The sequence below is a fragment of the Trachemys scripta genome, chromosome 8 (assembly GCF_013100865.1).
Source record: "Trachemys scripta elegans isolate TJP31775 chromosome 8, CAS_Tse_1.0, whole genome shotgun sequence".
Taxonomy (NCBI): Eukaryota; Metazoa; Chordata; order Testudines; family Emydidae; genus Trachemys; species Trachemys scripta.
Window position 1 is genome coordinate 85,857,742 of NC_048305.1, and position 22,863 is coordinate 85,880,604.

The 22,863-nt window shown below is 43.1% G+C and overlaps 1 protein-coding gene across 1 annotated transcript in view; it reads left to right on the forward strand.

The window, feature by feature from the left end:
* The window catches only part of SLC44A5 (solute carrier family 44 member 5), a gene marked incomplete at its 3' end in the record, with an annotated part of 99,228 nt that overhangs the window by 54,463 nt on the left and 21,902 nt on the right, over nucleotides 1-22,863 (forward strand). Inside the window, 12 exon segments of the mRNA XM_034778325.1 lie at nucleotides 182-310; nucleotides 4,410-4,470; nucleotides 5,663-5,786; nucleotides 7,141-7,224; nucleotides 10,509-10,621; nucleotides 11,022-11,153; nucleotides 13,052-13,151; nucleotides 16,541-16,633; nucleotides 18,193-18,280; nucleotides 20,065-20,327; nucleotides 21,202-21,296; nucleotides 21,733-21,836. Of these exon segments, the coding sequence (XP_034634216.1) occupies nucleotides 182-310; nucleotides 4,410-4,470; nucleotides 5,663-5,786; nucleotides 7,141-7,224; nucleotides 10,509-10,621; nucleotides 11,022-11,153; nucleotides 13,052-13,151; nucleotides 16,541-16,633; nucleotides 18,193-18,280; nucleotides 20,065-20,327; nucleotides 21,202-21,296; nucleotides 21,733-21,836 (1,386 nt within the window).

A 22,863-nucleotide genomic window follows, 5' to 3' on the forward strand; every position in this document is an offset into this window, starting at 1 on the left:
TCTAAATGCTACAATAAGCATTGCTCCAGGCAGTCTGATAAAACAGGGCACTTTTATAGATGGCCATTTTTTTGTCTTGCTGTTTTGATAGCATGAGTGGGTTGTTTTGGGAGGGTTTTTGTTTGCTTTTTGGTTTTGTTTTTTTCCAATATATAATTATGCATTTATTCCTTTCTTACAGCTTTGTGTCTCAAAGTGCCCAGACAGGTTTGCAACATACATAGACATGCAAGCTTCCTACAGATATAACAAAAGCTATTGGGAGTACTACAGGCAGTTCTGCAAACCTGGTTTTAATAAGCCTTTGAAGGTGCGTATATATACATACATAAGTATAGATGGGATACATTCTGCTTTAAACTATAGATGAACCTTAGTGTGCATAAATCAGTCTAACTCCATCAAAATCAATGGAGCTGTGCCAAATTATCTCAGCTGAGGAGCTCTTCTGTAAGTGTATTTCAGCTCTGAGTTTGTCAAGAGTTAAGATCTGCTAGCTAGACAAAATCCCTAAATCTTTAAGTGATTACTGAAGGCTCAGTTCAATGGAAAATATCTGCAGACTTCCATGCTGTGGATTTTTGGTTCTATAGGGTATGTCTACACTGCAGTGTAAGCCCAGGATTTGTGGGACTCAAGTCAGCTGACCCTGGTTTGGAGAACCCAGGGCTTGAACATCTACACTGACTGTTAACCCTACATTAAGAATTTCCAACTTGGGCTTAAACCTGTGGCTCTGGCATCCACACTCCAGTGCACAGACTTGAGTCAAACCATGCATATACCAACTCCCTAGCGCCCTCCCAAAATGTGGCCGCTCTAGTCCTTTGACCATGGTGAACGGTCCACCTTGCACATTACAGCAAGTTTGAACAGCCCACCAACACATCCTTCCTAGCTGTCTTTTTCGTGTGTGCGCGCCCAGGTATGGAGCCAGCAACATGGAGGAGACACATTTTCAAGAAATTCTCTTGCTTGCACTTTCGCTCTTGTGTTAGAAAACAGGCAGAGCTTCTGTGAGATGCTGGTGGACACTTGGGTGGCATTTTCTGACCCACCAAAGGCATCTGACAGAGCTTATAGTGGAGGAGGAGGAGGATACCCAGGCATGGTAGACTCACACTGGCTGATGCTGCTCAGTACACTCAGTATAGCCACTGATAACGTCTATGTCAGGGGTTGGCAACCTTTCAGAAGTGATGTCGAGTCTTCATTTATTCACTGTAATTTAAGGTTTTGCGTGCCAGTAATACATTTTAACGTTTTTAGAAGGTCTCTTTCTATAAGTATATAATATATAACTAAACTACTGTTGTATGCAAAGTAAATAAGGTTTTTAAAATGTTTAAGAAGCTTCATTTAAAATTAAATTAAAATGCAGAGCCCCCTGGACTGATGGCCAGAACCCGGGCAGTGTGAGTGCCTCTGAAAATCAGCTTGCGTGCCACGCCTTTGGCACACGTGCCATAAGTTGCCTACCCCTGCTCTACGTAGACCAGCACTTCTGGCACAGGGCCACAAGCACAGACTGGTGGGATCACATCATCATGCAGACCTGGGATGGTCAGTAGTTGGATCCAGAATTTTCACATGAGGAATTTCTGGAGCTTAGTGGGCAGCTTGCCCCAAGACCCCAGCATAAAGACACCTGCATAAGGTCAGCCTGTCTGGAAGCCGGTTGCTATAACCGTCTGGAACCTGGCTAACCCAGACTGCTACAGGTTGGTTTCCAGCGAGTTTGGCGTTGGAAAGTCGACTGTGGATAAAGTGGTGGCAGAGGTTTCTGAGGCAGTCAGGCATGTGGTTTACCCCAAAGTGGCAGGCATAAAAGATATTCCTGAAGTAACTGCTGGCTTAGAGAGAATGGGGTTTCCTAATCATGCATTGATGGGACTTATGTGCCCATAGGTTGCCATCCTTAAGGAGCATGAATACATAAACCACAAAGGGTACCACTCCACTGTTATACAGACCCTCTGGACCACAGAGGTTAATTTATGGATGTCAATGTGGGTTGCACTGGAAAAGTTCTGGATGCCAGTGTTTTTTGACAATTGGGAGTCTATATTCACGGACAGGCTGGGATACTATTCCCTCCAAATGACGTTGTCATAACCGGAGTTACTGTCCTCACTGTTGTTCTTGGGGACCCCGCATACCTCCTTTTGCCTTGGCTTATGAAACCCTACCATGATTTAAGGGGACTTGGCAAAAGATGGTTTAATGATGCTATCAGCAGGTATAGAATGATTGCTGAATGTGATTTTGGCAGATTGAAATCCCATTGGAAACACAATGTAGAGTGACTGAACTGCACATGTATGAATGGAGTGGGCTGGCTGGCTACCAAGATAGCCCTGGAAAATATGTCCTTCCCTGAAATGTGACTACCTGTCTGGAATTCCTGCTCAGGAGTTTGTAGCTATCAGCATCCAGGATTGGGTCAAATCCATGAGGGAATCAGTAGGATGCTGTGTCAGCTTCCACATGGCTTACCCTGTTATGGCTGCATGCAAACACACAGAACTTAACAGCCTTCCTCCTCTGCCCCGGGCACGTTTCGGGACAGAAATTCAAATCCAAGTTGAATTTGGCACAATTGATTTTGTCACCTATGGACTGTCTCTAATTGAAATGGAATGGACAAGCTGCTGCCATACAATCCGCTATTAGCAGGATACATGTGGCTAGCCGTTACGTGACTTACGTCCAATAGTTTTTGCGTTGATTCAGAGAATGGAAATTCCTCCTATTACTGTATTAATAAAATTAAAATGGAGCCAGAAACTCACTGTGCTCAGGGACAGCTTCTGTGTCTGGTGCATGCTGTGCAGTGGGTTGTTTGTTGGGGGAGGGGGCATCAAGCAGCTCCAGAGTTTGGCCCCAGGGTGTGCAGCGGTTCCAGCTCCAAAATCTCTTTTGGGGCTGGTTTCAGCAACAGACTTCACTGTCCTCACTCAGCACCTGCAGCTGGCTCCCATCAGTCCCCATCAGTCATCCCAGCTGACCAGGTCATTGTGCACCACCGTTGGCTCCGTGCTCAGAGCAGTGCCCAGCACCTGGTCCAACTCCTCATTAAATGGGCATGATGTCGACGAGTTGCCCGAGGTGCAGTTCTGGTCCCTGATTTTCCCGTACTCCGTCTTGAGCCACTCAGTCCACTCTATGCACTGGTCACTAGTGCAGTAAAGTTGCTACAGTGCCAGTTTCTTTGCCAGTATGTCTGATCATTCCTTGTACTCTTACTAATGCCCACTGTTGTGCTGGACGCTCAGCAGAGACTTATCAAAATCTGGCTATGCTCCTGTGACCATAAAGCAGTGTGCTGTGCAAAAGACTGTTTCTGTTCGGTCTCCATTGCAAGCATAGAAGGCTTTCCAATGGCGTGATTGCAGCTTGCTGGTCAGAAGTGGATGGAAGGGTTAATGCTGACTCACCAACCTGCAGGAGTGCACCAAGGGGGGTGAGGGGAGTCTGCTGGAGATTCTTGGGATAGAGGAGAAAGGAAGTTGGTCCATGACACTGTGGGATACTTTTGGCAGACTCCCAGGACCTGGGTCGGGAGGGCTGCATCTATACTGCAAAGCAAAAGGGGTCAAACTCTGGGTCCTGGCTTGACTGGGCTTGATCCCTCCTCTCCCATTGGGTCTTAAGACCCTTGGTCCAAGCCCGAGGCTGACAGATTTGTGTGTAGACGGAAGAGGGGGTTGAGCTCAAGCCTGACTCTAAGCCCAAGCTTACATTACAGTATAGATGTACCCAGAGAAGCCAATTTTCTCCAGTATATAGGTTTAGGCTGCACTGATCCACAGTGGAGAAGGAGAGCTCAGACTAGTACTAACAAGTTCCCCTTCATCCTAGAGAGTTTTATATCTGAATCAGCAGGCATTGTAGTAAGTCACCTGCAGCTTCTCACTCCATTTTTTTTAGCCAGGTAATTACCCCAGCTTTGCAATAAAATGACCATTTTGAAATACCATGGGTTTGCATTTGAACATACCTTAATATTCCTCCCACAATAAAAACACTTGCAACTTTAACTTCAGGCTGATGTTAAATGTACTAATTATGTTATAACAAACTTTTTTTTTCTATGAGAGACAAAAACATCTGCCCAAACACCACTGGTTCGTAGGCAGGTCTGATGCCTTCTGTTTTTATCTTATTACCATTAGAAAAGCCAGAAGCATATTTTATTCCTCATCCATGACTGTCCAGGGATGCTTAGGTCTCTTGCTTCCATCCTGTGAGTGTCAGGCAGATGCACCAGTCAAATCATGCCAAGAGATTAAGATACAAATGAGGGGAAATGGGACATTTTCTTGATTGTAGAGATTTCTCAGATTGAGCGGGTTTTATTTGTTCTGAATTGTATTCCCCAATTCCTCTTTGGGTTTATTTTCTTTTAGTCTGTTGCTCAAGTGATCCGTGATGAAGATTGCCCTTCGATGATCATTCCAAGCAGGCCTTGTGAGTAGTTCTACTTTTTGCACATGTCTCAGTAGAGGATTGGTGTGTATGTTATTAAAGTGCAGCTCCACTCTGAAAGGAGATCCTGACGTTGTCATGATGGGGCTCTGCATTGACTGTCAGTGACGGCCAAATCAATGTTACACCATGTAAAAGTATAAAGATGTTTTTTTTCAAACTTCCAGCTGTGAAAACTCAATCTGGGATCAAGTCAAGCTGGGTTCTTTCTGCCTCATGAATCATCCCCAGTAATGAGGACTCTGTAGACTAAATTACACCTTCAGAAGCATGAGGGCAAGCAACCCTATTGTCTTTGGTTAATGGCATAGCTGCAGTAAGGGCATAACATGACCCTGTATTTGGAGTTTAGATGAGTCCAATTAGGATCTAACCTTCTATAGCTGTACAGACTCTGCAGGGCTGAGAGGTAAAAAAGGAGCATTGTGTCTCTGAATACATACACTGGGTTCCAGTGCTAATCTCCGTTACAGAAGTGTTTAATTATGTAGCCACAATGGAATAGCTTCAAGAGGAGACTGAGAAAGCCCCACATCAGAATACTGCTTACCTGAGTAGTTAGAGCACTTTTCTGATCCTTCTTCAAATCCTTTCTTCACATCAGGCAGCTGTGGGAATTTAACCTGGGTCTCCCACATCCCAGGTGAGTGCTCTAACCTCTGGGCTAGAAGTCATGGCGTGGGCAGCAATAGCAGCACCACCACCTGCTCCTCCTCTGGCCTGATCTGGTAGCTGGCCTCTGAGCACACTGGGCCCCCAAGGTGAGATAGGCAGGGGAGTGCCTAACTTTACTGGATTGTGCTGGGGCTTAGGTGGGAGATAGGTGTCTGGACACCTACAGGGAGATGACAGTGCGTATGACCAGAGGCAGAAATTTAGACACGGAAGGACTTTTACAATGAAAATTTAGGAGCTAAGTGAGTGTAGGCTACAAGGTTAAGCAGCAGCCAAGTGGGGATTTTTTGGATTGCAGTGGTGCCTAAAACTGGGACTTAGGCACCTAGGTCTGGGGTTTAGGTGACTGAATACCTTTATGGATCTGGGCCTCACTACCGATCTGAAATGATTTACACACAGCTAAACTCGAATTTGATGGTCAAAAAACATAATTTTAAAGTGGAGTTCGATAATAAATAAATGTATGTTATTACCCACCTTTTTCATTACTTAACAGTTCTTAAAAGATGCTTTCCTGACTTCTCCACGAAGAATGGGATTCTGACGGTGGCAAATCAGACGACATTCAAAGATGGAAGAGGGAAAACAAGAAATGTAACTGATCTCAGGGAAGCTGCAAAGTAGGTTTTTCCTTCCTCTTGTGCTTTTCTTTTGTGTGATACCTTTTGTTTATGTTCCAGGTCAATAAATTAATGTATAGGTAGAAAAGAAATCACAATCAGTTATAGCAAATGACTGACATTAACCAACTGAGACATTGTAATGAAGTGACAGATCTGTACTTCAGTGCTTTTAAAATTCTATACCAGGAAACTAGCAAAGGATTTTTTTTGTAGAGTGTTTTTCCATTTAATTTGGAGGTGTGTTGTTTGTGACTGATTGTCAGCCTGGTTTTGTTATTTGATTAGTTCTCTCTGTGAAAGGTTAGCGTCACACAAAGCAACGAATATAAATTCTGATGCTTCAGGGGACAAGCCACCCACTAAGGCTACCCCTGCCAACAGTTCTGGGAGCAGATCCTCACTGACATCAATGGAGCTATGACAGTTTACACCAGCTGAAGATCTGCTCTCTGGTTTTTAATACCTGTCCCAAGGAGTGGGTATCCTAGCTAATGTTGTGGGACTGGTGGCACGTGGGAACCTCTCAAGCCACTCCAGGTAAAAAAACTGGGCTGGGCCTGAGCCAGGAGGAGAGGGAACTGCTGGCCCAGAGTAGCTTCTCTAGCCTCCATCCAAGTCCCCATTCAGACTGGGACCAGAGGGCATCCCCCCCTTCCCTTCCCTCAAACGTACCAACGCCCCCCCTCTTGCCTCACCAATGCTGACTCCAAACCCCACAATTTATCAAGCCCCCTACTCCAGCTGTCCCCAGCTATCATAAAGCCCTAGCTTTATTTCTTCCTAGCATTGTCCTAGGAAAATGTTTTAATGTTGGCGACTATTCTGGGGTTAGGAAAAAACCTCCCCTATGGGCAGGCTATTGTTTTACTTTTGCTATGCAGGTTTTTTTTGTGGCTTTGGTGCTGGTAATGTTAGAGCCATTATTGTATAGCTTCTGGGGGTTTATGGCAGATCTTACTACCAGCTGACTATATTTTTGTGACGTAATAAGTGATTGCGTCTTGTGATATTAATGTTGTTTAGAGTTTTTTATTATATTTTTTTTCCAGAGCTGTACAAGTGTTAACAGTTTGGGGGGCCTTTCACCCTCAGTGGAATTTCCTTGCCTTAATATTACTGTAACTGACGTTCATTTGTGTACAAAACCTGAGCTACAGCATCGTATTGTAACTTTATTACTGGCAATAACATTTCAAACTCTGTTTTGCTGAAAAACCAAATGCTACAAATAAAGGCATGTTCTAAAAATGCTTTGTGGCATAACTTAGATTTTGTTAGTACATTAAGGACCTATTTGCTGCTTAAGTAAGATCTGTAGTATAAGCCAAACTTTTTTTCTGTTTTGTTTAAGTGGTATCAATAATGTCCTTGATGCAAGATCAGTTGGGATGAAAATTTTTGAAGACTATGCCAGTTCCTGGCATTGGATTTTAATGTAAGTTTATTTACAGATATTGCTGGCTCCTACACTTTGTATCTTCCCAGGTGTGAATGGAGAAGAACTATTAATTTATGTGTATGTCTGACATCCTACTGTTAAACTCAAGAGTCTCCTCTTATCACATACTTCTATCATGCACTTTTCGTAGATCTTATACACGATGTGAGGCTAATCCAGTATCCTGCTATGTCATCCATAACTACACCCTGACATCAGTCTGTGGTAGATCTACAATAGATGTGGGCATCTTCCCACACACAACATTGATGTGGGTTCTTCTCTCTCTCCATGGCCCATCTGTTTTGTTATTCCAAACCCAAGAATCCTTATGTAAAAAAACAGTTTAGTTTGCTAAGCAACAGCAGGGTAGTTACCTGTCATGTCATTTACAAAACAAAGCAAATGAATAGTTAAGGCCATCATAAAGCTTACACTGCTAACATAGTAGGTGAATGTATTGCATAAAAAAAATGCACAGTTTATCAACTCTTAATTTGCACCTGAAATAAATTCTTCCTGTTCTAATCTCTCAATATAAATTGAACACTAAAATGTTAAAGTAAAAAGAATGACTCTGAAGCTGAAAACTCAAGCACATGCTTAACCTTAAGCCAACAACAAGGAAGTCAATGGAACTACTCCCAGCATGGAAGGTTAAACACGTGGGAGTCTTTGCAGGATCGGTGCCTATATAATGTGCATATTAATGACAACTTGTCAGGCTTGAATGCAGTACTATGGACAGATATTTGTGTTAAGAACTGTGTTATACTTCTGATAGAATAATCTAGTATATGTAGTATGTTAAGAACAGCAATTACTACTAGTTTCTACAGTCAGTTGATAAATATACTGATAAGTGTACTCATTTTTCAGAATGATCCGTACTTCTGAAACTGTTGGATGAATTTTCTTTATACTTTGCCAAAACTTCCTTCTTTGGTTTCAGAGTAGATCTCGCAGTTCTCAGACTGAACATATTTTCCAGCTATAGAAGGTGTCTTAAGGTATGTCTGCACAGTAGTTAAACACCTGTGGCTGGCCTGGGTCAGCTGACTCTGGTTGTGGGGCTATAAAATTGGGGTGTAGATGTTTGGGCTAGGTCCCAAGCTCTGGGACTCTCCTCCACCCCTGCATGGGGTCCCAGAGCTCAGGGTCCAGCCCGAGCCGAACATCTACACTGCAATTTTAAGCCCCGCAGCCCAAGCTCCATGAGCCTGAGTCAGCTGACCTGGGCCAGCCATGGGTGTGTAATTGCTATGTAGACATACTCTAAGCTTCTTTCTACACTGCCCCAACCAATAGAGGGCAACTTCCTCACATACTCATAGTGCTTGATTCTGCTCCTGCTGACACCAATGGCAAGAAACCCCCACTGATGTCAGTAGGGGCAGGATTGGGTCCATAACTCCCACTGAAATAAATGGGAGCAAGATTGGGTACAAAATTATCCACACCTAAAATCATGAATTTATTTTCTACATCAATAGCTGGGCCATGAGTTTACAAGGAGACTTAACTATACAGGAAATTTGAAGCTAGAGGGAGACAAAGTAACGTTACGCAAAAGTCAAAGTTTCTAATATGGTCATTTTTCAGAATGATCTGTACTATTGGATGGATTTTCTTCGTACTTTATCAAAACTTCCTCCTTCGTTTTCAGAGTAAATCTGGCAGTTTCCAAACAGAATGCAGTTTCCAGGCCAAAGTTGTGGGTATGATACTGTAGGGTTTTATAGTGGAAGCCAGTTGGTTACAACCTTAACTATGGAGAGATTCCTGCTTTTCCACAATACCTAGGAAGATCTGCAGCTTTCAGTACTCAGACCCCAAAGCATGTCTATTCACAGCAGCTCTGAAGAATGTGATTCACTTCAGCCACATGCATGAGTACTAGTGAAGACAGTGAAACTAGTTAAGCATGTACTTAAGTTAAGCATGTACTTAAGTGTTTTCCTGAATGAGGGCCCCAACCTCCAAATAGTCCAGCTGTTTTTGAGGAGGAAAGTTTTGAATAATGAACCATTCAGTGAGAAAGCAGGAGATGTCCTTGAATGAATTTTGGAAAGGGAGTAACCACACAGGGCAGAGAGGAGATTTATGAATGTCTTGTGCAGGTTATGGTGAAGAGCTCTCCAAAGCAAGCTGTGGCTCTTTCTTTTTCACTGTCGTCTGCACAGTTGTAAGGTTTAGAAGCCCAAAGAGATGGCTTACCCATCACAGTCATGTGGTCCTGAGTCTGATCAGTCTCACCTCTTTGATAACCAGCTAGGTAAGGGGGACATTTCAGAGAGCGATCACTAAACAAACTCTAAATTAATTGTTATGGATTTTGTATTTCAGTGGGTATGTCTTCAAAGTCCAGGGTTCATAATCATTTATTTTGTTTTGGACCTTTGCTAACGTCATCAAGAAATGAAATATTTTACTGGTGTGTCCCACTTGACTGTGTGTTGGGATTATATGCGAGAGGAGACTGGCTGTTCTCTCCTATGGCTGTACACACAGATACCTGTGTGTGTGTATAAAGAGTTTACACAGCCATCATTGTTGTTTTTTTCTTTGTGACTTGAATGCTGGGAATGAAACCAGAATTCACACTGCCTTACCACTGATTTGAGTAGGCTAAAGGAAGACACTCACTGGGGTAGCTGTTTTTCCCCCAATTGCACTGCTGGTAGGTCATTGCCAATGTCCGCTTTTCTCTTTCTTTTTAATGCACGTTTTCTTCCCAACTCCGATGCACTGCACATGACTTGTTTGGAAGGATAGAAAGGAAAGTGTTTTATTCTCAAATTCAAAGTTCCTATCTACTTTTTAAAATAATGTTCTTATTTAAGAACCAAAATTGAACTAACCACACGTGTACACCTCCTTCCAGTTTGACACTTCTCTACCCTTGCCTAGCCACGGCCTGAAGACGTCACTGTCTCAGAACCTCAGCCGGTGTAAATCAGCACAGTCACAGCAATGAAGCTATACCAGTTTACACCAGCTAAGGAGCTGGCCCATCATTTATAAATGTGTCTATGAAATGTAATCAGACTGCCTAGAAACTTATCGCCCAATGGATGGGTTTCCAATAGTTGATGGTATCCAAACTTGAAAACACTCACCACTCATTAGACTTTCAAAAGGAGGTTTGGAATAAAATTTTAGACCTGTCATTCTGTATTGTGTGAAAGAGTGACCCTCCTTTTGCAGTAAATAGAATGCGCAAGGAGGAGGGATGCTCAAGCCTGTTTCCCTTATGTTCATGTCGCCTCCTGTCTTTCCAGTGGTCTGTTCATTGCAATGGTTGTGAGCCTGCTCTTCCTTGTGCTCCTGAGGTTCACAGCGGGGGTCCTCTTCTGGATTTTCATCCTTGGCGTGATTGGAATTATAGGATATGGTAGGTGTTTGCAGTTCCTCATTAGAGAGTGTAGGAGCTGAGCGATTTTGTTCTTACTGCTGATGTTTGTACAAGGAAATCTGTAATAATCAGGTGAAATATTGCATAGGTTTGACAGGGTGTTGAGGGTTTTTTTCTTTAAAGAAACTTATACTATGGCCTCGATCTTGCAAACGTTTACCACCACGTGTACACCCACATGTAAGCACTTGCAGGATTAGGCCTTCTGTATTTGCACCATGATTTCTTTTTTGTTCGTGTGGGTTTATAAGCCACTAGTCTTATGATCACCTGTAGTTTTTACCTGTATGGCATGTTGAAGGCAAAAAAACCCAAAGGCTCATTCATGTTTACAGACTCGTCAGAAACACTCAGCTCTTACTGGTTTGTTTTTCCAAAGGTATCTGGCATTGTTACTGGGAGTATGATCATCTTCAGGGGACACCTGGATCTGACCTCACGATCTATGATATTGGCTTCCAGACTGACTTCAGAGTATATCTGCAGCTGAGGCAAACATGGTTAGCATTTAGTAAGTGCCTTTTAAAATTAGTCTCTGTTAACGCTTAACCAGGAGAACGAATCATCAGCTGGTTGGTGCAACCTATGAAGTACCCCTTGTTACAGATGCTGAACAAATATCTTCCTTTAGATAAGTTTCTGGGATCTCAGTGCAGTGAAGGTTTTTATTATATTGTGCAGTTTTCAGGGTTACTAGTTTATCTGGCCTAGAATTTGGTCCATTCACATTACTAACAAATGTGGAAAACATGCAAAACTGGTAGAACACCACTCTTATTGTGCTGGGTTTAGAAGGCCAATGCTCAAACCACTGAGCTATCGCTCCCCCCCTCTTGGAGGTGGTGAGGGAGAAGGATTTGACTTGATTAGCAGAGAGCAAGACACTCCCTGGGGTCCTGGCCAGGTTGCAGGGGAGAGGGGATTTGCCTTTCCCCATCCATCCATGTACCATTCCTTCGGTATGGGCACCACATGCAGTGTGAAGGGAGGAAGGGATAGGATGTTAGATGGGGACCGAATGGGCCATTGTCTGCATGACTGGCCAGTTCAGGAGAGGTGGCTGACCATGATTGGTCAGCTGCACTCCACCCCCACTGGCAACTGCCCAAGCAACACCCACTCTTTGGGAGTTATTGGGGCCTAAGGTTTGCAGAACTGGGTCTCCTGCATGCTGTGGGCCTAGCCAGATCAGCCCTCATGGGAAATAATTTTTCCTCTGGATAAAATTGGGTAACCCAAAAAAGATGGTGTTTTTTTTTTTTAACTTCCTCACAGCATGCAGGAGGCCTGGTTTGGTGGGCACCGCATTTATGGTGTTGCAGCTTTGTGCTCAGTGTCAAGCGTGGGGTATCTCCGGGTGTAAACATGAGCACAGGACTCGGGCATCTGCTGGCCAAACTTTGGTCTTGCTGAGGTAGGGGTGGTCTCTTAGGTCTAGTGCAGATTGAGGCATTTCCCATCTCTGCTCTCATGCCTTTGAGCCAGGGGGATGATAGGAGATCTCATCAACTGACTGGATACCAGGGATGATTTAGGCATTGTCTCCCTGACCTCCCTGACTCCAGGTTTTGTGGTTTTGGCATAAGGCTATGTCCTCCCACATTGGACCCTTGCTTTGCCTGCTAGGGCTTGGGATACCATTGACCCCATTGTTAAGATGATTTAACAAAGCTGCACAAAACCTATGTGCTGTGTCTCTGTTTACCTGCATGTCTGGGACAGTGAACTAATGGGGGCCACTCACCACATGTTGCTGAGGTGAATCTCTTTAAAGTAATGCCCCTAGAGAATACTAGTGTTGTACCATGTGTCCCTATTCTCTCCTTGTACCTCGCTGTGATGCTGGCTTGCCCTGTATAAAACTGGGCCATTGACTTCAATGGAATTACTTCTGCATGACACCAGTGTGTAATGGAGATCAGAATCAAGCTCTCTTAATTAAAAGGCTGAATGTCCATCTATGTTTTATTCTTTTTCCTATGTCCAGAGACTACAAATTAGCAGCAATATAGTATAATCATTGAAAAATGCTTGTTTCTGAATAACCCAAAGCTTACTTTCATGGAGTGTATTAAGGATAAATGATATTTTATGCTAAGTGCTACAGACATATGTTTTTAAATAGATGACTATATTTGTGAACTGTCTGACATTGCAATGCTCCACTTTCCTTTGTAAATTACGAACACTAATGTCCTCTGTCAAGGCTAGCAGCTTCTGTGGGATTTCCCAAGAATGTATTAAATGGGGATTGAAAGTTGGCCTTTGCAGTCACAAAGAGAGCAAGCATGTTCTAGCATAGGGTTTCTTGGCATTCATGACCAGGATTGTAAAGTACAAGGTGGAAACCAATGTAGAAAGGCAGTGTGTTGGTTTGATTTTTGAGGAGTTTAATTTTCGTGCTTGCAGTGATAATACTTTGTATTGTGGAAGTCTTCATCATACTGATGCTGATCTTCCTGAGGAATCGGATCCGGATTGCTATTGCACTCTTGCAGGAAGGGAGTAGGTATGTTTCTCTGATTTATTGATTTTTTAAAAAAATTATAATACCCTCCTTGTAATACTCTGTTGGGACTTGATTCTGCACTGCCAGGGGCAGAATATGGTGGATAGAAGCACAAGGGAAAAAGTGCTAAACAGTCCAGGGAGTGCAGGGGAGCCTGATCCTGTATGAATGAGAGTGTGGCTTTATGGCTGCTAGGTTACTCCTGCCTAGTAGCAGTAGGAGGGGCTCATAGGAGAACATGTAGCTAGGCACATCATTTGCATGCTGAGGGAGTGCACTTAAGCCTTTATATCCTCGGACACACCTATTCTCTGCCCCCACATCTTCCCATTTTTAAGGTAGCAGACGTACAAAGGTCTTCAAACATACGTTCATTCAGCACAGAGGACTACATCTAGCGCTGAATCTTGCTTGTGCCAACGTGGAGCTTCCTTTCATACTTGCAAAGGGAGCATAAAAATCTTGTGTGGCCAGCTGTGCACCAGACAAGGGCTTGTAGGATCAAGACCTTGGCATCCATCATAAATAGGGTCAAGTCTCATTGGCACCTAGCAGTAGGATTTTCAAAAGTGTTGCAGTGACTTAGGAGCCCAGTCCTGTTGATTGAGGCACTTTTGAAAATCCCACACTCAAAAACCTTCTGAAAATTTGATTATGCAGAGAAAGTACCATTTGAGAGTAAATATCTTTTAAATGTCTCCTTTAAACATTGGCCTGGTTACTGTGAGGGGTTTAACTGTATTTTTTAGAGTGAGGTGTGTGTGCGGGGGAGCTTGATATAATGCATTTGGAAGGCTTAGATCCACCCTGCAACTTAGCTGACTGTCATATAGTGAAAAAAGCAACTAACAAGGGTCAAATTTTGCCTTCAGATCCAGGTGTGTTATACGCATTGATTTCAGTTATTGCTCAGATGAATTAGTGCCAGTGATGATATGATGTGCAGAATAGAGTAGTTAACACTTCTTCCTGTTAACAGTCTCACAGGCAGTTTCCAGGTAGTAGTTTATAACTTCCCTGCATATACTTGGTCCTTCTAGTAAACACAGTGCATCAAATTCTCTCTATTGCACCAATGCAACCCAATTGACTTTGATGGAGTTGTGCCAGTGTAAATGAGGACAGATTTTTGGGTCAAGTGGTAGGCTACACATGTGTACCCAAGAACAGAATTTAGTGTAGAGAGCTAGTAGAAGGTTGGTAGTCACAGTGCTACCAAATTCATCAGAGCAGTGCCGATTCTGAATCTGAATTGTGACCTCTTCCCTTCCCTGATTTTTCTTTTACAGTCCTGGGCATCCCAGTGCCTGTAGTATCAGGACTTAGGGAGTCTTTTGTGGAATTAGGAAAAGCTGAAGTTCCATAATCAACCTACTTATTCCCCTTTCTACAGCTATGCATGCAGGAAATAGCAGTCAGTTTTGGCAGCACTACACTTTATCCTTTGGATCCTGTTCATTATAATTCAGAAACATTTTACACACTAAGACACTTTTATTCAAAAATGTGACAGATAGAAACACTTCAGAAATTTCATAAACTTCCTGCTGGGAGGTAATAACATCCTCTAGTTTTTTTTAGCTACACTGAAAGGTCACTTGAGGGCAGTACTTTTACACTCATGTGTAACACCTGAGGTGATACACTGTAAGTAATTACTGCACACCTAACAGACCATGCCTTGTATTCAGGATGATGGGAAATAAGTTGCTAATGACTGGGAATCAAATTATTTTTTTCAGTACAGTTTAACTATTCTTTCAGTAAAATTACAATTTATAATAGTAATAAGCTGTTTGGAATCCATTGATAGAATAGTTAACAAGCAGTTTGTTAGAGTAAACGGTCTGTGGCTTCACTGTTAACTAACAAGCCTATCATTAACTGCTGGAAACTACTGATTTGTGATTATTTCTTAAATAGCATAAAATCGTGCATGTCTGTATGACTCATAATGCGCTTGTTGTGCCTGTAGATCCAGGTATGATTTGGCAATAAGAAAACACTACTAGAATGTTGCCATTGACCTTGTTATCGCACAAGACAGATTAACTTATCCCCAGGGTCTTCTTATTTAACAGCAGGAGTGGAGTAAATTTGTCTTCCATTTGCTTTCTGCGAACTGGCTCCTGGAAGGCAGCTGGCAGCAGGAGTGAACAAGTCAGGGGAGAAGCACAATGGGGGAAGGAAAGGCAGAGGGAAAAGGGAGGGTGGAATGGTCAGAGGAGCGTGTCAGGGGGCTGTGGAAGGAGAGGTTCAGAAGGAATGGGATGAGGTGGATTGGGGGAATGTAAAGGAAAATGGGAGAGCAGTGTAATCAATCCACATGCTTTAGACAACAGGCACACTTTCTATAAGTCACATGCAGTGAGCTGCCTGTACAATTATTTCCTATCCCATCACCACAGTATTTAAGTCAGAACTAACCATCCTCATTATTCCCCTGTGAGATAAGTGCAGTCATTTTCTACAGAGGCACTGATGGCTTAAGTAATGTATTTAATGCCACAGAGGGAATCCTTGTCAGAGCAGGGATTAGAATGCTCAAGTTCCTAGTTACCTGTGTCCACGCTCTGTCCACACCTTTTATTCATTGGGACTAGTGTCTGTTTTGTCAGCTACTAAAGCATAGGCCTCTGTCTCTTGAACTAAAAAAGAGCTTCCTTAGCTAGTAGCAGTAGAAAGCCCTTTATCCTTTCTGTGGGCCAGCAAATTTAGGCAACATCACATATATATATATATATATACACACACACACACGCACTCTTACACAGAAAAATTATAAATACATTACAGTGGTGAGGTAGCAAAATGGACTGTGACTCAAGAGCAAAGTAGAATGTCAAGGGTCCAGAGCATGCAGTGCTCAGTAGAGCAGAAGGTACCCGAGCAGACTGGATCTGTGAACACTAGGAGGAAGGCAGGAGGAAGGATGTACAGGGGCCCAGAGGAAAGAGCAGGTCTAGGAGTTGAGTAGTTTGGGAACATGGAGAAGACAGGCAGTGGGAGGGGCAGTGTCTGAGGCAGACAGCAGTTGGAGGGATGTGGGAGCAGAGCGGGTTTATGACCCGGGATTGAAGGAAGGTAGCAGGGATAGGATCAGGGAGGGCAAAATCAGTGGAAAGAAGTGGACTGGGAACAGAATATAGCAGAGATTTGAGGAGGGCAGCCAGATGAAGGAGGGGGAGGAGAAGAGACAAAATGAGATGGTGACAGAAGTGAGGTAGTAAGGAGATCGTACTGGCAGTGCTCTGGGATCCCAGCACTAGGTGACCCCACCAGTATCAGTGAAGAGAGAAGTAAAAGGGTTAATGCTAAAGGGCTAATAAAAAGTAATTTTTTGTTTTGTTATTATTCGAGATTTCAACCTTATTTTGTTTCCTTTGTAGGGCTATTGGCTACATAATGTCCACATTATTCTACCCCATTATCACTTTCATTCTCATTGCAATCTGTATTTCCTATTGGGCAGTGACAGCTGTGTATCCTTCTATATGTCTGAGTATTTGTACCTCATTATCGCGGTAGTATCTGAATAGCTCACCAAATAACTGTGTAAATGCTCACGTCGGCCTTCATTCTCAACGAGCAGTACATTGGAGGTAGAGGCAAAATCCTTACATAATTGTTTGTTTCCACTAAGGTTCTTCTCTTGATAGCTGATGTGGGATGAAGCCACTGTAGAAACCCTCACTTTGCAGTATTGAAATCCCTTTGTGCTTTCTTAGGAGACTCTGAAGAAGACTAACACCAACAGATTGTATTTTTCACAAACATCATCACCTGGAGACATACTTCACACCCACCCTATGTGCCCTACTGTTTACACAAGGAATAACTAAATGCACTTTTTTTCTGCCCTGCTTCTCCCAAAGTGGCTGGTGTGGCTGTGCAGGGTGAGATGCAGAATTGGGGACGGCAGTGAGGTTAACACATGTGATGTGTTAGTGTGTTTGTAGATCCAGTGGACAATACAGTGGGAAATGTCCTGCACCTGGATGTGTTGTATCTCTTTCCCTCTCATATCTTATCAAGTGGGTGCCTGAGGTGCTGTACGTAGCTCCTGTCTCATTGAGCTGTTCTGTTCCATCATGCTGGCTGAGACTGTATTATAACACCTTCAGAGAATCATAGATGTTAGAGCAAGCTGTTAGGTCACCTAGTCCATCTCCCCACCAATAAAGGATTCTGTACACTGGGTTATGGTGTACAAGCAGGACATTATATTTTATTTAAAAAATAACAGTCTCAGGAAGGAATTCCCCGCAGTGGGCTCAAACAAGGCCCTGTGCACTATTTAAGTCCTTAATATGGGTCTTAAATGGTACATAGGGCTTTGGGTGAGCCCCCTGCATGGGGTTTATTCACCCATAGAGCGTATGGCCTGCACAAGACTTCACGTTCCTTAGCCCTGCATTCATTGTTTCTTAGTTAATTTGGGAGCTCTTATTTGCTCCTTTGCCATGGTTTTCACTGGCAGCTGCACAGCCTGATCTGCTCCCCCACCCGCCATAACCACCACCAACCTCTCTGTAAAACTGCCTGCTACACAGAGGTTTGCCAAGCAGCAGAGGGAGGAGTCAGGAAGCCTTCACTGGATGAAGAAGAGTCTGTTATTTCTGCTCTGAGCAGTATTAACTCATTCTCTCTGTTCCCCACTGCAGCAGTCACCGAGCATGGGAGCTGGCCAAGAGCCGCTGGCAGTAGGGTCACCGACTAGTGCATGCTGCCATAGTGATGCGTGCAGAGGGAACTAAGAGCAATGTGGAGGTAGCTCCTTCCCTGAGTCTGGGACGTGTGCAGACTTCAGGGCAGGGTTTTCCACAGTTCTCTAGCTTATGAGGAAAATGTAGATGTTACTTGTTAGCCCTTCTGCTTATACGCTGGCCACATGCATAGGAAGAGGTGGTGCTCTAAAACTGAATCTCTCTCCAACCCACACAGGTTTCAGGGTTAGTGATCCCCTATTATATTGTTTAATGTGTGATGGAATTTAGGGACCTGTGATTCTGTGAGTTCCTCCTTAATACAATTCACTCAGTTTCCTGTCTACATCAGGGGAACCTGTGTATAAAGTAATGGCTAATCAAACACTGTGCAAGTATGCAAACCTGACCTGTGACCCAGAGGTAAGCATAACTAATAACTGCCTATGGAGGGGAAAAAGAGGGGGCATGCTAATTATATTAATTTATTGACATTCAAGATATGTGCAGTGCTTGTTTAAAGACCATGCATAGTTGTATTCCACTCATTCTTTGTGTTAGGTCGCATAATACTTGTTCAAAGCACTTTATAAGCACCAGGTAGTTAATTCTCACAGCACCCCGGTGAGGAGGATAAGTATGAATAGCCCTGTTCTACAGGTGAGAAAACTGAGACACTGAGGTAAAGGCTTAAATTTTCAGAAGTGTCCACTCATTTTTGGTGCTTCAATTTTTGGATGCTCAGTTTAAGAGATACCAAAAGGCATCCACAATCAGTGGCCAGTTTTCAAAATTTGGGACTTAGACTTTTCCAAGGCTGCTGAGCAAGTTGATGGCAGAAACCCAACTGGGCACCATATCTCTCAGCTTGCAGTCATATGCTCTTGCTACTAGACAATACTGCCTATCATAGCAATGAGGATAAATTAAGAAAATTTACAAAAAGCTTAGCAAATCTTTTGGCATTTATTGGGAGCAGTTAGGTCACGTTGGGCTCTAACTTTGTTTTGGGAGTTCTTCAAACACAAAAAAATGTTTATGAAGCCTAACATCAGTAGAAATGTTTCCAGATATTTTAAATGCCAATGGAAACAGCTTGTTTTAAGTAATAGGTAGCATTCCCGAGAAATGCATGCCTCCCAAGCACTACAGCACTCTGCTGATGTCTCTGAACCAAAGGAGACAGAGATTCAGGTCTGACCATTCTGTTTTCATTGTCCAAGCTGGGCAAATGGACAGAGTAAACAGCACAAATAGAGAAAAGTAAATTCAATTCTAAATTTTTTTATTGTTGTTATAATCTAAGGGGAGACAAATAAGAAATTCTGTGACCGGATCCTCCGCTGGTGTAAAAAGTCATAGCTCCATTGACTTCTCTTGAGCTAGTGATTTAAACAAATTGAGGATCTGGCCATGAGTTTTAAATAAATATGACTAGCTGTTCTGTAAGGAAACTGAACAAGTTGTGTATCAGGAGAGGGGATTTGTGTAATTCAGATTCTGAATTGTTAAGCCCCAGTCATGTAAAGACTTGTGTATGTGCTCACGTTTATCCATAGTGAACGGCCCATTCACTAATCACAGAGCATTAAGTCTTTTTTAGTGTTGGGTTTCTAATAAGGCCCTACTTGAATCACAGAATGATTGTCAAAAAATTGCAGCTGAGTTGCAGACCAGACATGGAAAATCGTGGAAAAGTAATAATGGACCTTTATTAATTGTGGTAATTTGGAAAAGCCAAAGAAGATCTATTTGTTTAAGAAATTTTTGCTGGAACAATATAAACACTCAAGTATTATGTTATATCTGCTAATTTTTTTGATAACTGGACATTTTGCTGCAACTATATGACAGTCATTAATGCACGGGGCTAACAGTGGTGCTGTCAGCCCTGGGTGGCCGGCGGCCGGGGCTCCCACTGTCAGCCCCAGGCTGCTAACGAAATTGCGGTGAAAGCCTAATATTGTGGAATCTGCAATTTCCCCAATATCACAAATTAAGTAGGGCTTAGTTTTGAATTATTTAAATGAATTAAAAAATATTTACATTGAAGTTAGACTTCCACTTGTAGCAGGATTGAATGAGTTAGTGAAATGTCTAGCAGAATATATGAGATTTTTTGTGCTCAGCCATTTAATTTCAGAAATTGTCCTGACACATCCTCTTCATTGCTTATGATTATTTTTGTTGTTTTTCTTTCTAAACAGACTTTTAACACAACCAATGTGACCAAATTATGTGTTGGTGCTCAGTGTACTTTTGCTTTCTATGGGGGAGAAAGCTTCTATCACAAATACATCTTCATCTTTCAACTCTCCAATGCTTTTGTCTTTCTGTGGCTGGTAAACTTTGCAATTGCACTGGGTCAGTGTACCCTTGCTGGTGCCTTTGCCTCTTACTACTGGGCCTTTAGAAAACCTGCTGATATTCCAACATGCCCACTCTTTTCTTCATTTGGACGAGCAATACGGTAAGGATAAGAATCTGGAGTTTAATCTCTTTGTGTTTCCTAGCGCTGCTCATACTCATAAGGAAACAATTTCATTATGCTTAGACTATCAAAGGAAAACAATTATGTAGAAAAGCTTAGTCATTAAGGGCTCAGTCATCCTAGTTATTACGGACCTGCATTTTGCTTTTGACTTCAGTGTGAGGAGCAGATCCAAATTCATTAAGTGCCTGAATTTCAAAAGAGTAGAAGCTCTGAGAAATTGCATGCCTAACTTATACAAGCAATTCCTGCACTTGCATATGCAAATCTGTTATAGCAACCCTCTAATGGCTGTTAGACACCTAAAAAATACAAATGATCTTGCTGCAAACACAATAGCGATGTGTGGATGTATACATTTTTGTGCATGGGTCTGGACTTTTTGTTTTATTGAAAAATCAGGAGCATATTGACCTATTGTGTAATTATTAAAAGCACTGTACAGTTTAAACTTAAACCCAATATTTAAATTTGTACATTAAAATTATATCCGTAATAATCTTTAGTTAAAATTAGCAAAAGAAATCACATTATATAAACATTTTTACTACAACACAATTTATAGGCCTTTTGTAATTGTAGTATCTCTTATTCATGTTGTATCTAGCAGGGCAACTTGTTCAGCTAACACTAGGGTTATTCAGAAGCATTTAGCAGAGGCAACATTTCACAATCTTTCGTCAGCATCCAAGTTCTTAGCAGATTTTGCATTGTTGTTAATCTTTTTCAAAAGACTGTTTGCAGATTTCACAGTCCATAAGATAGTTTTTTGTGATATTTGCGAAGGTCAGTTCAGTTACGTATTGCTGTTGTCTCCTGTAACATGGTAAAATACCTCTTTGTTTTGTATTAGATATCACACAGGTTCACTAGCATTTGGATCATTAATTCTTGCAATAGTCCAGTTGATTAGAATAATCTTGGAGTACCTGGATCACAAGCTGAAAGGTGAGATTTCTGAACTTGCTATAGAATATTAAGAATTCATCTTGTTTTCCTTCCTTTTCCAAGATGGTTCTTCAGCTATAAAACATCTAAGAGGCAAATCCTGGGCTGGTATAAATCACTATAGTGCCATTTGAAGTCAATGAATCTATGCTGATTTACCCCAGCTGAGTGTTTGTCCTTGAAAGTTTAATATAAGAATTTATGTAGGAGATGGATATGATATAATGTAGGGCTAGTGGGCTAGATTCACTCTGGAAGGGAGAAAATTGCAACTCCTTGCTCCAGTGATGGGACAGGATTCTATCTTGGGGGAGAGCTGGCAACATTTCAACTACTGACCTATCTCCGGGGATCCAGCCATTGTGGGCAGCCTCTCCATATTTTAAAGACCACTCATCATGTGTCTGCATGTTCTGCTCTCCCTCCTTTTCTGCAGGTACACAGAACTCCTTTACGAGATTTCTGCTCTGTTGCCTCAAATGCTGTTTTTGGTGTTTGGAAAAATTCATAAAGTTCATAAACAGAAATGCCTACATCATGGTGCGTATTTTCTCTCTCAGCATGTTCTAGCATCATGCCTGGGGCACTACAATCAGTATCTTAGATATAAGCCTCAAGGCATAGGCGTCGACTCCATGGGTGTTCCGGGGTTGGAGCACCCACGGGGAAAAATTAGTGGGTGCTCTGCACCCACCTCACCTCCTCCTCCACTTCCACCTCCTCCCCTGAGCACGCCATGTTCCCGCTCCTCCGCCTATCTCCCGTCGTCAAACAGCTGTTTGGCAGCGCTTAGGACTTTCCAGGGGGGAGGAGCAGGGATGAGGCACACTCAGGGGAGGAGGTGGAGAAGAGGCAGGCAGGGGTGGGGACTTGGGGGAAAGGGGTGGAATGGGGGCGGGAAGGGAGCAGGGACTTTGGGGAAGGGGTGGAATGGGGGCGGGAAGGGAGCAGGGACTGTGGGGAAGGGGTGGAATGGGGGTGGGGCGAGGGTGGTGCAGGGGTGGAGGTGGGTTCGAGCACCCACCGGGAACAGTGGGAGTCGGTGCCTATGCCTTAAGATATGCCTACACTGCACACCAGTGGCGGGGATATGTAGGGTACATGTAGCTACATGCTGCAGTGACAAGTAGGCTGTTTCCACACTTATGTATAGCTACATGAAGCAGTGAAAGGCTCTGGCAGCTCCCAGATGCCAGAGCCTTTCCCTGTTGCTGGAGCCTTTCACTGCAGTAGGGAAAGTCTTCAGCAGCAGGGAGGCAGCAGGACACTACACTGCTAAAAATAGCCTAAACTGTGGCTCACCATCTAAACTGCTGTTTATACCTGTGCTGGGGGGCGTGCAGTGTCTGTACTCTACAAGCCTCCATAAGGAGCGTGCAGTATAGATGTATCTGCAGTCATCAAAACTAGGGTTACCATACGTCCGTTTTTTCCCGGACATGTCCGGCTTTTCGGCAATCAAACCCCCATCCGGGGGGAATTGCCAAAAAGCCAAACATGTCCGGGAAAATGCCGGCCGGGCACTTCCTCTCCCGCGGCTGCTCTGCTCCTCCCCTGACTCTTCGGC